This window comes from Gallinula chloropus (assembly GCF_964237585.1).
Source record: "Gallinula chloropus genome assembly, chromosome: 3".
NCBI lineage: Eukaryota > Metazoa > Chordata > Aves > Gruiformes > Rallidae > Gallinula > Gallinula chloropus.
In genome coordinates, this window is record NC_140087.1 from 1,727,059 (window position 1) to 1,742,396 (window position 15,338).

Here is a 15,338-nt window from a genome sequence, read left to right on the forward strand (position 1 = left end):
AAGGAAGCCCATCTTTCACACTGCGGCTGAATTTGAGAAATGTGAGTGGTGACTGCAGTTGGATGACTTGTTTCCCAAAGGGGGGGTACCTCAGAAAGACTGTTTTTCAGAAGTGCAGCCCTCAGAAGGGTATGTGGCGCTCATGTGTTTGCTGTGCCCCAAGCTGGGCACCTAGAGAACAGGCACCTTCATCAGGTGCTTTGGATCTGTGGGTAAAACCAGCATAGATACGCTTCACTGTGATAGAGAAGATGGAAACAGTAAAAATGTAGGTAATTTTGATCTTAAAAAATGAATCTCCTCCATATTATGAAGGAATAAAGGGGGTTAATGTACATTGATCCATTCCCATATCGCTTTTATCCTCCCCCCCAGCCCTTCCCAACAAGGAGAAGAGCCTTCGAGTTGAGCAGCCCAGGAGACTTGCCTGAAGTCCCAGGCTGTGGGGAAGGAAAGGAGGATGCTGGTGCTGGCACTGGGAAAGACTCTCTAGAGGGAAGGTCAATCTAAGTACCCTTTAGCTGCCTTCCCCTCCTTCTGAAGGGCCTTAACAGTATTGGACTTTTTCATGATTAAGAAGGGAAGAACAGCCTAGCAACTGCTGTCAGGGAAGGAAGGAACTGGAGTGTGCTCCTTGCAGGTGGGGAAGATGCTCCCCAGCGCTGCACCTGGCTGCACAGTTTGGTCCTAATCCGGCTTCTGACGCCACCCGAGAAAGAGGCGCCCGACGAGCTTCGCATGTGCTGTACATGCCAAACAGAGGCAGTTTAGTTCTTAGAACTAAATTGAGGGATTCAATAGAGTATCTGGTAGCGAACTGCAAGAGGGCAATTTAGAAATGTGGTAATAAAATGGTTGCTGCTGACTGGAGTCTTGCTCCCAGGGAATTACCTCAAATATATTTGCCTCTTCTCATTCTACAGTGTTTCCTCTAATTACATCCTTGAAGGGACACTAGTTCTCCATCAGCTTGTTCAAATTGGGTCCCTCACAATGAAAAAAGCCAACTAGAAGAGCACCTTGATGCCGTTGCTCGTTACCCCTGAAGAGGATGATTTTATCTGTCTTGCTGCAGCAGTTGACTCTTCCATGCGCCTGTCTCCCCGCTCGTATTAAATGGGCTTCGAGGCAAGGGAGGGAGTGATGCATATTTATTGTGTTTATTAGTGGGAAACAGCACTAACCATAAGCAGATCAGCAAGAGACAGCCTGACAACATGCGTGCGTCTCTCTGCTGTGAGCGGGCACCTTTGCTGAGGACGTTCTTGTTCGTGGATCCAGAGGAGGATGTCTGGGTTTGAGGGGAACCGCCCGAGGAAAGAGAGGGGTTGAACTGGATTTAATGCAGATTGGGTGTTCAGCTGGCATCACAGTGTAAGAGGGTTTGCAGTGCATGTAGGCCCTCTTTAGAGAGGTTTGGTTGGCAGCTGCTTTCCCACAATTGGAGAGGGGGATTTGAGATTGTATTTGTGTTTTATTTAGTACCAGGTTGGCTTGCTAAGGAGTCTGTCTGCTGGAAGAGCCTGTGCCACTGATGAGTCTGCTGATCACAGTCCTGGCAGTGGACCAGAAGGAAGAAATAAATACTACACAGCATCCCGCCCTGTATTAACAACCCGCTGAAGATCTCTAGCTATGTCATCTCTTTGATGAGCCTGTGATTTTTGGAGATGTACCTGGGCCACATCTTACCTGGTAGGTGCATCACGGGTACAGCATCTGCACCCTTAGTGATTTGCAGCCTCACAGTGTAGTCGTAGATCACGCAGCACTTTCTTTAGCAGCTAACAGGCAAGGGAATGCCAGTGGAATATACTCTTCCCAAGTAAAGGAAGTGATTAGACCACTGCAGCTCATTATTGTTTTCTAGATCTATGGCACCCCTTGCGCTCCAGGCAAGTTGGTTTTGGACAGGGGACTTCTGAGAGTGGTAATTGGTTTTCCATAAAGGATGGAACAACTGCTGATGGGTTTTGATAAACCTCTGCCTGAGCTGGAATGAAAGCGGTAGCACCACGGCGGCTTTCTTTATGGCTTTGCTGGTTCTTCACATCTCTTATTTCCTCAGGATACAGCAAATTAATACATGAATTCCCCTTAGTGCCCAAGCCATACTAATTGTAACTGGAATATACCCAGAATTGAAAGTCTTTTAGACCAAGGCTGTGAAAGAAGTAATTAATTCTGGACATATCCCAGTGCATATATTCCAGTGTACTACTTACCAGACTATAATTTCTATATAAAGAAAATAAAAAATAAGGGGAACATTCAGTATAGAAAAGTAGTGCATCTTTTAAAAATTCTTTTAAAAACCTCAGAACAACCCCAACCAGAACCCAGATCCAGGAAATTAATTCTATTCACAGTATTTAGAAATCCCATTCTCCTTTGTTTACCAGAGAAGAACTTAGCTGGGTAGTTTGAGCTCTATTTATCTACCATTTTTAGGCAGGGAAGACATGGCAAATCTTAATTGTAAATTTCGCAAGCAAATTAACCAAGGAGATGAGTTCAAAGGTCCTAGCCTTAGTGCCTTAGTGGTTTAGACACCTGTGAATTCAGCCCAACAGGCAGAATTCCTTTGGTGGCTGTTGTTTTGAAGAAATGCTATCTTAAAGTTTTCTCTGCTGCCATTCAGTGTTGCCTCCTGTTCTGCCCTGTGTCCTGTTCCCTCTGCCCTCTGTCCTGTTCCCTCACCTGCCTGCCTGCCTTTTCAGCTGAGTGAGGGAGGGCCTGTCACGCAAGCATTGGCCACACACACAGATCTGTATAAAAAGAGTTGCCTTTTTTGCAACTTTTTTTACTACAGAGGAAGAATTTTCACCGGGTTGCTGAGGCTGTTGCCAGGACTCTCACATGCTCTCAGCTGGCAGTTCCCACGTTTGGCACCGACTGCTCTTAGTCCTTAATAGAAATATTAGGAAAGGTAATAGTTGTTGCAAAGCACTGGCAATTCCTAGACCCTTCTGGTGCTTGTCACCCGCACTGGGGCGAGTCGAGACCCCATGAAAGACAGAATTATTTCTCTCTCACAAAACACCCTTCTGCTACTGTTACTATCACTGTTCAGGGCCAATTTATGTGAAGCTGCTCAGGCCTGTCCAAGGAAAATCTGTCATTGGCAGGTCTGTACGTATTTCCTAGCAAGTTATCTTGGAAACAGAGTCTTAGTGAGTGAATTTTGATGGAAATTAGCGTGTAGAAGGAACTGAAGACAGAAATTTCAAAGAAGCAGATACAATAGAACGGGGTAGTTGCTGTGCTGGATAATTTCATTTCCTGGGTTTTATGGGTTTGCCATAGGCATGCTGTTTGTAGTGAGCCCAAATTACAAGCTTTGATTGTTAACAGAAAAATAGATGAGTTCCTATTCCTAAAGCATCTTAAAGATAACTATTTCACAAATGCGACGTGTTATTAATTGTTTGTATTGAAAACTTGGCAGTTGTTCCCCCAAATTAGTCTGCTAGTGTAAGGCTTTCAGTTCTGGTTATATAATTATTTTATAGATACCACCAAAAACCCATGTGTAGTGTCATATTACTTTTGGTAGTGCCTTTTATTTTCCCCTTCATGGCTGCTAGATACTTGAAGTACAGCCTGATGCTTTAATTGGGAATAAACTTTGCTGCTTAACCCCCCCTTGCATCACAGCTTGATGTATACCTGGTAGTGGTAATTTCTACTGAGAATACTTAGCGTGGCATTACTGCCCTGGAGGAATAGTTCTCCCTATTAGAACAACTATCCATATGTGTGGGGCACCACTTGCCATCCAGAGAGTATTTCCAAGAAATGTGAAGTTTAAATATTTTTGATCCAAAGCAGGTTTTCTTCAGCCAGTGTAAAGTACTAGGTATTGGCTTCCATGGCAAACGTCACCGTTGTGTTGAAAACACAAAGCCGCTGCAATCACTCTCACTAGTGAAACATTTGGGGTAGCTGGTGGTGCGGGTGATGATAGAGTCTTCTGTGCCTTTTGGGTGGATCCTGGTGTGGGCATCCTTCATTAAGTGGCTGAGTGCCTTATTGACTGGTGGCAGCGTGTTGTTTTGGAACAGTCACTTTGCAATTGCACATCAACGTCCCTTTCTAAGCACTGAGTGGGTGGCAGATTGGCATGACTCAGCCCTATTTGCACTGCTATAAAAGACACGTACTGACACAGTGCTCCAATAATTTTACGGCCTTCTCTGCAAATGGATACAGCCTGCTACGTGGTTGGGATCTTTAAGGATGGCTACGGCTTAGCTAATGTATGCATTACCAGGGATATTCAGATGTATCTTTCTCCACTGGTTCCTTTTCATTACACTGGAAAATGAGCTTTAGTTGCTTTGGTTGCAGTGCTTGAGAGGGCTGTATGTGCTGCTTGCACTTCTGTTTAGAGGGAAAAGCAAAAAATCAGAGGCCTCAGACTGGCTAATGAAATAGAGAGAGAAACACGGTCATTAGCTGGAGTGGTGGTTGCTCCTGAGCCAACTTTTCCACTGTAAGGAAGCATTTGATGCTCTTATGAGACTTGCTGATTTCAGTGGGTAATGGTTCTGTTTATTGAGTTTGCGCAAATGCGTTTGATTTAGTCAATTTGGGCTCCGCATTTAAGCAAATTACAAGTTAGGACTCAATCAGCGAGAGGTAAATTAGTTTGAATGCATATAAAAGGATCATGCTGAGGGTAAATTTACAGTCAAACCATTACATGGAAATCATAATGTGCAGTACATGTCAGGTTTGATAAATGAAGCAGGACTGTAGAATTGCCCTTATCTTACAGTGTGCCTGCACTCGGCCAGCTACAGAGCTGGGGTGCTGTTATGTCTGCCGTCCTGACCTAGCCCAAGAGAGACAAATCTCTCCAAAGCTGGAATTGCTACATTAAAAAGGACAAGTTGAAGAATTCTTGCAAGCATATAAGCTACCAAACTCGTCTTCCTCTACTAAACTAACCAGCTCTTCTTCCTCTGCTGCCTGGTCTTCCCCCCATCGGGACACCGGCCAAGTACAGGCATGGAGTGCGATGCCTGGTTATTGCTACAGGAGAAACCTCGTGCACAGACACGAGTGGGGAGTTACTGGGCAGGCCATCGCTCTGCACATAGGAGAGGATAAACTGGATGGCTTCTTCAAGCCCTCTCTGCTGTCTGGCAGGGTTTTGATTTGCTTGGGGTTTTCTTTACTCCAGAGGTAGGCCTATCCACATCACCTCTTTCAAGAGCATCCCCCACGGTACAGGAAAAGATGTGTTTTGCATTCTTGATTGCCAAAAATCCACATAAGAAGTGGTAGAAAAAGTCAGGCAGCCAAAACGTTTTGGGGTTTTTTTGTTTGTTTGTAATTAAGAATTTTTAAAAAATAAGAAAATGTAATCTTTCTGTGAAGAAAGACACGTGTTCTTGTTACTAAGGTGACTAGTTGTTACAGATTATCAGAGCAAAATGCCATCAGTCAAAATTGTCAATTACTATATACCCCAAAGCAGGATGTTACAAAGATGCCATGCCACAAAGTGACAGAAGAAACAGTTTATTAAAACCACCATGGAAAAGGGAAATGGCAGTAAAACAATCAAAATTTTTAATTCCAAAAATGTTTAGCGGGGGGAGCAGAAAACGGTCCATGAGCTAGGCAGCTAAATGGTAAGCTTAACTCTCCATCTGTTCCAGTACTTTCAACAGTTTCTAAGTAGCAGTACCATCCAAGGCCGTTCATGGAATCACTTTGCAGGGACTTCACAGCCCAATGTGCCACTGCCAACTGGCACTGGAGAGCACGCTGGTACCGCAATTAGGTCTATAAAAGTGTTTGGAGGCTTAAAATAACATATGCCTTCTAGACAATGTAGATGAAGGTGTGATTGTGCTCTGTGGCCATGCGTGCCTCACTCTTGCAACGAATATATTAGCGTCTTGCAAACTTGTCCTTAGTGCTATGTCATGGATGATGTGGAGGAAGAGCTTACTTTACAAGGTTTAAGGAGGTTATGCTGGAATTTGGTCAGTTGCCTAATCCTGCTTTAGTGTAACTTGAATGCATTACTGCTGTCTTTAGTTTGTATTTTCAAGTATAAATGTCTGGATGCAGGGTTTTTCTCCTCTCTGCTGTCCCCTTGTTGGATGGATGCTAAGTGAGAAGCAGTGTTGCATTTTCTTGCCCACAATAATTTAGAAAAATACCAAATCAACCCAAAACAAACCCCAGAGCACTGTCAAAATAATAATAGCAATAAAAAAGCACCGTAACCCCCAGCTGTTTGCTGAACTGCTGCAACCTTCAGGCGAGCGTACAGCGCAGAGTACAGAGCACTGAGTGGAATTTTACAGTCCTTTCATTTACATGAGAAAAGCCAGGAACGAGCCACTGCGAGCCATGGAGAGCCACTGCGTGTCTGGCCGTGGTGCAGATTCGCACACTGAGCACTCCCATCTGTAGCAGCCCTGTTCCCTGCCCTGCTTTAATGGCATTCCTGACCCGCTTATTTCCTCCTCAGAGCTGTCCACTTGGCTGCATGAACGTATAATCTGGTATGGAGATGGGCTCTCAGTGTTCTGCATGCTGTCACCTTGTCCTCCAGCGCGCACCAGCTGCGCGCGGCGTCAGATGCAAGCTGGGGGCTCTGATTTAGGGAGCCCCGCTGCCGCGAGTAGTCTTTGTCTGGGGAGTGTTGCTCCTCTGTCCAGCTGTCCGTGGGCCAGAGGAGATGCAGCAGAGCATTAGCAGGACCCTGGCCTTTCCACCTTGAGCCTTGCCCCGAGGCAGTGGATTTGTAAGGGCGGTCAGAAGTTACTCAGGTTTTCCCCCACTCGCCTCCCTATCGGTGAATTCTCAGCAGGTTTGATCAGCTACTCCAGACAAACTCACCCCCTTTGTTAAGCCCTCGATTACTTCATGGGAGATTTGTTCAGGTTGTCAGAACGGACTGAACGGCAGCAGTAATGCAGCCGTTGGCAGAAGGAACTGGGCTTCAGGGAATCCCTCTGTAAGGCCAATTTCTTCAAATGCGGCAGCTCTGTGAGGAGAATCTGAGTGGTTGTACCTGCATCTCAGGTTTTCTGGGGAGTTTTGTTTCTCTGTGGAAAAGAAAGCACCTGGTAATGTTTGGTACTACCTGGATGTGGAAGCTTTTCCCTGAGCTGGGGTTCTGCAGTGTTCAGTGAAGAGTAACCCGATGTGGTGAACCCTGGCTGCAGAACAGGTGCCCACCAAAGCTGCTCTATCACTCCCCTCAGCTGGACAATGGAGAGAGGCTCATGGGTTTGAGATAAGGACAGGGAGAGATTGTTCATTGATTACCATCATGGGCAAACCAGACTCAACTTACAAAAAGTAATCTAATTTATTAGCAAACAAATCAAAGTAGAGTAATGAGAAATAAACCCAAATCTTAAGACACCTACCTCCAATCCCTCCCTTCTTCCCAGGCTCCACTTTACTCCTGGTTTCTCTACCTCCTTCCCCTGACTGGCATAGAGGGATGGGGAATGGAGGCTGTGGTCAGTTCATCACATTGTCTCTGCTGCTCCTTCCTCCTCAGGGGGAGGACTCCTCACACTCTTCCCCTGCTCCAGCACGGGGTCCCTCTCACAGGACACAGTCTGCAGTCCTTCACAAAATACTCCAGCGTGGGTCCTTTCCATGGTATGCAGACTTCCAGGACCAGACTGTTCCAGCATGGTCCCCCACATGGTCACAAGCCCTGCCAGCAAACCTGCTGTGATGTAGGCTCCTCTCTCCACGAGCTTCAGGTCCTGCCAGGAGCTTGATCCAGTGCTGGCTTCCCACCAGGTCACAGCCTCCTCCTTCAGGTGCTTCCACTTGCTCCAGTGTGGGGTACTCCACGGGCTGCAGGTGGATATCTGCTCCACCCCCATCCTTGATGGGCTGCAAGGGAAAAGCCTTCTTCACCATGGTCTTCCCCATAGGCTTCAGGGGAATCTCTGCTCCAGCTTCTGGAGCATCTCCTCCCCCTCCTTCTTTGACCAGGGTGTCTGCAGAGTTGTTCCTCTCATTTCTCTCTCTGACGGCAAAATCTTAAAAACTGCTCCTCTCTTTTTATATTTTAATTTAAATTTTCCTCTTTATTTTATCTGGGAGGTGCTCCCACCATTGCTGATGGTCTGAGCTTTGGCCAGCAGCCTGTCTTGAAGCTTGGCTCTGTTGGATATGGGGGAAATTTCCTGCAGCTTCTCACAGAAGCCACTGCTGTAACTGCCCCCCTCCTGCTGCTCCATCCAAGCTACCAAAACCATGCCACACAAACACAATACACCCTAACACTGGGTGCTGTAGTGAGTTGTGGCAGAGATACCAAGTCCAGTCAGGATAAAAGTTTTTATCAGTGACATGAAAGGAAACAAAACACTCAGGGTGATGGAGGGCCTGTCTGCAGCTTCTGGAGAGACCAAAGTTTGCTGCTTGTTGGTCTCTGGCAAAGGTCTGGGCATGCTGCTGTCTCAGTTGATGGATCAAGCTTATAATTTGGATTCTGGAGCAGTAGTAGCCAGAAGAGGTCTGGAGATAGCTTTTGCAGATATGGTGAATGAAAACCTTTTGTTTCCTCTGGTCTGATGGGTATATCAATATGACATCATTTGCTTCCAAGCAGCAATATTTATTTTCAGGTGAAGATTTACTCCCATCTGAGTTGTAGGACGTGGCTGGCCACAAGACAGGGAAAGAAAAAGCCAAGAAAAAAATAAGAGGAGTGATGACTCTCCCTCAAGCAAATCTAACATAAAAATTTTAAGAAGAGGAATGACATAGAGGTGTTGCTTGAACAGGTGCAAAATAAGAAAGACAAGAATAACTTGTAGCATTTTGCATCTCTTCTGAATCTTCAGGTGGGGCAAACTGGTGTAAGCTGTAGTGGTGTCAGTCTATGCTGTCATAGGCCTGGCTACACCTCCAGGCGTCTCTGTCCTTAAGGAGGCTCTAACTTCAAAGCAGTTGAAGTTGAGAAGGGAAGGTCTCTGATTTATTCCACCCATCCTTATGGCCCCAAAGGACATATGAGCCGAAGTTGCTCCACATGCTGAGTTCCCTCAGTGCAGAGGGATGGGCGGGCAGGCGGCAGTTCTTGCTCTCCCAGGGAGCCACTGTGTTGACATGAAACTCAGCCAGAGAGCGAGGCCTGGGACTGGTTAAATCAAATTCATGTTGTGTTGTACCACAGAATCCTAATGAAGAAAACCACAGGAAAGACCCTGCTCTAGGGTCTGAGCTGCCAGTCATCCCTCCTTGCTCCTGCCAACTTGAAGTACTGAAGTTGTCAAAATAAATGATGATGAAAAGGGAAGATGCCGTAGCAGGCTGTTCGCTCTGTAGAATAGTTCATAATTCTCTGGATCACAAAAGTTAGTCTTTGAAACTCCAGACTTCTTTCATTATTATCGTTATTCCAGTGTCAGGTAAAGATGGGGCAAGCAGGAGGCATCGGTTAAATTCTGTACTCAAACATCCTTTTGAAAAAGAAGACAAAAGGGAGGTGGATCAAGCATTAGGAAAGCTTTGTGCAGGGCTCTTCAAAGTGAGTAACTCCATAGTCAAATGGAAATTGTGAGATGTTAGACTTGTTCTAAAGGTTCTGGTGTTGGTCCCAGGGGGAGAAGCATGAAGAGCGTGCAGGAGCTCTGAGCATTGGAGATTTTTCCCTAGGATTTTCTTTCTTTGCTTGAACTAGGTGTTTTAGTTGCTGAAGGGGTGTCATTTTGTGCTATGTTGTCCTCTAAACTTGAAATGGAAAGGTTTGGGTTTTTGGAGTTGAAGTACATGTATTATATCAGGAATTATCTGGAACTTTAGGTACAGGAAGAAATCATTTGTACTCCTGAGTATGAAGAATAGCAACACAGAAATATATAGACTGAATAATTTGGGGCTTTGTTTCAATTCCATGGCATGACACATCAGCAGTATAGTTAAGAATTCTTTGGAAGAAAGGTGTGAATGGGTATGGATTTTTTTTTCTCTATTTATGAAGCACGAAACAGTGAAAGTGATGTTTCTTCCTACATATTTACACCAAAAGTTCAGCTTATATGTACGTTGTAAGATTTGATGGATGACTGGAGATCTGGTGGGGTTTTTTCTTTAGGTAATACAGATGATATAAAGAAAAAGATAGGTTAAAAATCCAATGGTCTAGCTATGGTATCTCATTAAATTGCTCTGAAAATAACATTTTTCATTGCATAGAATATTTTCAGAAGAATTTTATAGGCTTTCATAAAATCTTAGACAGCTGAAAACTGCAAGGTCTTCTCTAAAGGTTTAAAACCTGGTGTGTATGTGGGGATAGGGGTCTTTTGAGGGTCCTTTAGCAGATGCAGTCTTATGAAAGGTATGGCATACACTTTTCTTGTTGGTCAGGAACAGGTCAGTGAAAAATTTTACTTGCACATATTGAGAAACCCCTCAACAGTCATCTGAGATCTCCCAGAAGCCCCATAGCAGAACAAGGCAAAGCTGGACTTAGCATTCCTTCTGGGTTTTGTGTTAAAAAGACTGGGAAAATGGGCTGGATTTTTAAGCAGTTTAAGGTTTTTTTGTGCATTCTAAAAAAAAATACTAAAGCAGCAAAATGTTTTTCCCTTTATAAGCTCTATAAAGAGCTGAAAGTATGATTTGATAGAAAGAACAAGGAAATTACTCGTTAAAGATGTCTAAGGAAGTTGAAAACTGGTTGGATTTACAATCAAAACCACAACTTTTTTTCATACATAGCAGTGTGACTAGTGGTGCTCCCCAGGGCTCAGTGTTGGGTCCAGTCCTGTTTAATATCTTCATTGACAACCTTGATGAGGGAACAGCATCCACCCTCAGCAAGTACACTGATGATACAGAGCTGGGAGGAGTGGCTGACACGCAGGACACTGCGCTGCCATCCAGAGAGACCTGGACAGGCTGGAGAGCTGGGCAGGGAGAAACCAGATGAGGTTCAACAAAAGCAAGTGGAGAGTCTGGCACCTGGGAAGGAACAACTGCTTGTATCAGTACAGGCTGGGGGTGACCTGCTGGAGAAGAGCTCTGTGGAGAAGATCCTGGGGGTCCTGGTGGGTGACAGGTTGGCCATGAGCCAGCAGTGTGCCCTGGGGGCTGAGAGAGCCAATGGGATCCTGGGGGCATCAGGAGGAGTGTGGCCAGCAGGTCACAGGAGGGGATCCTCCCCCTCTACTCTGCCCTGGTCAGGCCCCACCTGGAGTGTTGTGTCCAGTTCTGGGCTCCCTGGGATAAAAAGGACAGGGATCTCCTGGAGAGAGTCCAGAGGAGGCTACAAAGATGATTAAGGGCCTGGAGCATCTCCCCTGTGAGGAAAGGCTGAGTGAGCTGGGACTGTTCAGCCTGGAGAAAAGAAGACTAAAGGGGGGACCTAATTAATGTCTATAAGTATCTTAAGCAGGGGATGCAGGGGGAATGGGCAGCCCCTTCTCAGTGTCTGTGGGGACAGGACAAGGGGCAATGGCTGCAAGTTGGAGCACAGGGAGTTCCACACCAATATGGGGAAGAACTTTTCCCCAGTGAGGGTGAGGGAGCCCTGGGACAGGCTGCCCAGGGGGTGTGGAGTCTCCTTCTCTGGAGAGATTCCAGCCCCGTCTGGACGCCGCCCTGTGCAATATGAGCTGGGGAGCTGCTCTGGCAGGGGGTTGGACCTGATGATCTCTCAAGGTCCCTTCCAACCCCTGTGATTCTGTGATTCTATGATTTTGCCTAAAGCTAGAGATGAAGAGGAATTTGTTCCATTCAGAGTGCAAAATGTAAATGCCTAAAAGTGACCTCAGTCACCAGGGTCAGTCTTAAACACAACTGGAAGAACTTGTGGATGTGAAGCTTTTAGTTTTGAAATGTTTACACACACACACACACAAAAGGCGGCAAAAACTTCTGTATGCAAAAAAATCCACCAACATACCCACATTTTAAGTGTATTAGTTTGCAGTCTTGAATTGGGAAATTGCATGGGTCTCCTCTCAGTAAGCAGTGGTGTAACCCCCAGCAGTTTGCACAGGACTGAGGCTCACAACCTGCTGTTCTCAGAAAATTTTATCTGTGAATGTGTTGTGTGGCAGAAGGTAATAACAGGGAGCTGGGAACATTCCCAGATGCTCTGCTGAACCTTCACAGGCAGAAAGCTTTCCTAACAGCACTTAGTGCATCCTCTCAGTGATCTATGAAAACAAATCAGGCAGGATTTTCTGCTTCCTCTTAGCTTGGCTGTTTGCTGAAGTAGCTGTTGTTTCAGGCTGCTGAATTTATTTCCTTTAGCAGAAGAAAGCAGCTGGTTGCTTCTTTCCTCTGGAAAGTTCAAATGTAATAATGTGCAATGTGCCATCCCTTTTGCTCTGCCCCGCACGTCCTTGCAAGGCCATGCCAGGGAGAAGTAATTCAGTAGAGGAAAGAACATACAGGCCTCTTGGTTGTATTTTTTTCTTTCCATTTCTTTTATGCAGAAACTCCAGGATTTGTTTCCAAGGCAGAGACATCTTCATGTGAGAGACCACTGGTGGTGCAGCGCGGAGCACGAGAGGCAATTTCCCGCCCCTGGGCAGGCCGCAGCATTAACTCCCGGCCTTCTGGAATCCATTTTTTGAATGTCCCTTGTGTCTTTGAGTCAAAAAACCCCCACAAAACCCCACAAAAAAACAACTTTGCAAGCAAGTTTGGGTTAGAAAAGAATCCAACATGCCGAGTAGAACCCAGCGGCTAGGAAATACGTCTCTAAACCAGGTAGTGCCTGTGGGTGTGAGGGACCAAGTGGCTCTGCTGTTCTGTGCCTTGTGTGAAATCCGTAACGATAACACACATCCCTCTGCAGACAAGTACTGGGGCTTCTTTTGTTCCTATCTCCCAAGAATTTTGGAAACGCTCAACCATATTTGCAGTGTCATGGCCTATTTTTCTTGAGCTACTCAAACTATCCAGAAATACAGGGATGAGAGTAGGTAAATACATGGGGCATGGAAAGGATAAAATAAAACACCAATATTTGACGGTGTGTTTGTTAGTCGCACTAGGAGAAGGTGGAAGTTACAGTAGGATGGTACATTTCCCCTGACCAGGCTTTTTCAGAGACAAATGGATGCTTTACAAACAAGGCACAGCCATGTTTGCTGTTAACATTTTTTGCTGTTAACATGTTTGCTGTTACCATTGGGCCATGCCAGTTGCAAGGGAAAACTGGGTGTCTGCTGACGGCAACTACTTCAGGGCTTCCCTGCAGCTGGATGTTTTCCTTCTGTGGTACCTGAGGAATGTTAGACTCCCCAGATTATTAGATCGTGGCAATACATGTATTAATTACTGTCTCTCCAATGTATGCCAAAGAGGCCTCCCCCCCACCAAGGCCGTGCTACCTTGCTGCTCGCTGTTTCCTGGGGTGGAGGTAGTTGTTTTTACATTTGTACAGTAGATACCCTGCCTGTCCAAGCATAACCTTCGTGAAAGTGGAGTTAAACAACTTGAAACAATCCATTGGAAAGATAATCCACAGCTCAGGGACAATTTCCTAGTCCTCTAAAACCTACGCAGAGGAAAATCACCGGGAGACTGATGACCAGGGAGAATCTAAGAAGCAATTTTCCTTTCCCTATTTATGTTTAAACCTTTATCCACAGAGCACTCTAAAGATTATTTAGGGAAGGTCTGGGGTGGCTTCTGTATTCAGAATTCCTCATAAACTGACAGCATCAAGCAGAAAGAGCGGAGTTGAACTTTGGAAGCTTTTACTTTAAGGATTTCATTCATTAGATGACAGCAGATAATGGAAGCACGTACCATGCTAATAAACTTTGGGATTTTCCTGCTTCACCTCCATTCAGCTTCAATACAGTAGTGTCAGATTTCATCTTCCTTTAGAAACTTGGCTCGTGAATTTTGCTCTGTGGAACTTCATTATCATGTGTAGGAAAGGGGAAGACTCAAACTTTATTTATTAAGGCTCATTTAAAGCTGTATTTCCAGGTAAGTGACAGAACCTGGTTCTGCTGCTTTTGTTACAGACTCCAGCTCCCAACACCAAACATCACCACCTCTGTTAAAACCTGGTACTGTCAAATGTTATAGCAGGGATCTTAGGTGCAACACGTTTTCATCAATAATCCCAAATAAATCCAGCAAGCAGTAACAATTTCCTTCCACGCCGTTGTTTCCATGCCTCTAGCATGACAGAAGCCATATAGACTACATAAATTTGGGGATTTCTCAGTGAAATTTTCATGGGAAATAGTACAGCCAGAAAAACAAAGTTTTCCAAAAGCTCTTGGGAGAGGTTTCAGCAAGGTGATATGCCTGTTTCTGATGAAAGACAGAGGTTGTGAACTGTATTTAGAATGGTAAAGGAAGACAAGTTTACAGATCTCCCTCACCAGAAGTATTTAGGAGCACTTCAGGGAAGTTGGACTCAATGATTCTTCGGAACCCCTCCAACTTGAGATACTCTGTGATTCTGATCTGAGCTCTGCAGTAGAGGAACACCCTGCACAGCATGTGGTCTTGCTCACTAGAAGGGCAATGAAACATTTCAATTTCAAGCTATAAGGAGACAGACAAAATTATTGTTCTACTCCCTTAATGGGTGGGAGGAAAGGACTAGTTCTTGCATTCTAGGGAGGTACCTTGACATAGCCACTTGACTACACCACAAACACTACTCCAATGTTTGCATAAGACATTTTATTATGAATGCAATGTATATAGAGAACTTTTTTTTTCCTTTTTTAATCTGAGGTGCTTATATTAACAGACCCATATTGGCTGAATGACAGTTAGTTTGCGGGGCATGACAGTGGTTGAACACCCTTCAGCTCCAAAGCTCTACTGAAGTTAATCTCTTGAGGTCTACCAGTACCCCTGGTGAGTTTCAGAAATCGAATACATCCTTTAAAACGGGCATTAGTGGTCAGCCCAAACTGGGTCACACCATCTGTGGGAGGGAAAAAAAAAAAAGGGAAAAGGAATTAGATAAGTGTTTGTTCTTTGAGAGTCCTGCAGGAGAATACACGTCCCCAGAAATATATGAATACGTTATATTTGCTGTATATCTCCTTTATTAATTAAATAACCAATATTATCAGTGAATGTGATAAATGCTTATGTTAGTGGCAATGATCCCATCTTCCTTCCTTTTCCTGTCCTGGCATGATAGTGAAAGAATCTGAACATGTTTAAACTACCATTGTAAACTGTATCATTCAGTTATGTGACTTTAGAGGAAATTAGGGAAAATGGGCAAATGGCAGCTTGCTACCTACAAATGGTGCATGATACGTACAAGCTCATCCTGCAGATCTCCAACTTTTCAAGCTATTTGTCCACAGAATAACAGAGCAAAAAACCAAGAG

General features: G+C 45.0%; 1 protein-coding gene across 1 annotated transcript in view; it reads right to left on the minus strand.

Annotated features, from left to right (window-relative positions):
• Nucleotides 1–14,673: 14,673 nt before the first annotated feature.
• Nucleotides 14,674–15,338, minus strand: part of LAMA2 (laminin subunit alpha 2) — a gene marked incomplete at its 5' end in the record, with an annotated part of 363,202 nt that continues 362,537 nt past the window's right edge. The window contains one exon of the mRNA XM_084261417.1: nt 14,674–14,920. Coding sequence (XP_084117543.1) covers nt 14,763–14,920 — 158 coding nt within the window. The 3' untranslated portion in view covers nt 14,674–14,762. The remainder of the gene's footprint in view (nt 14,921–15,338) is intronic.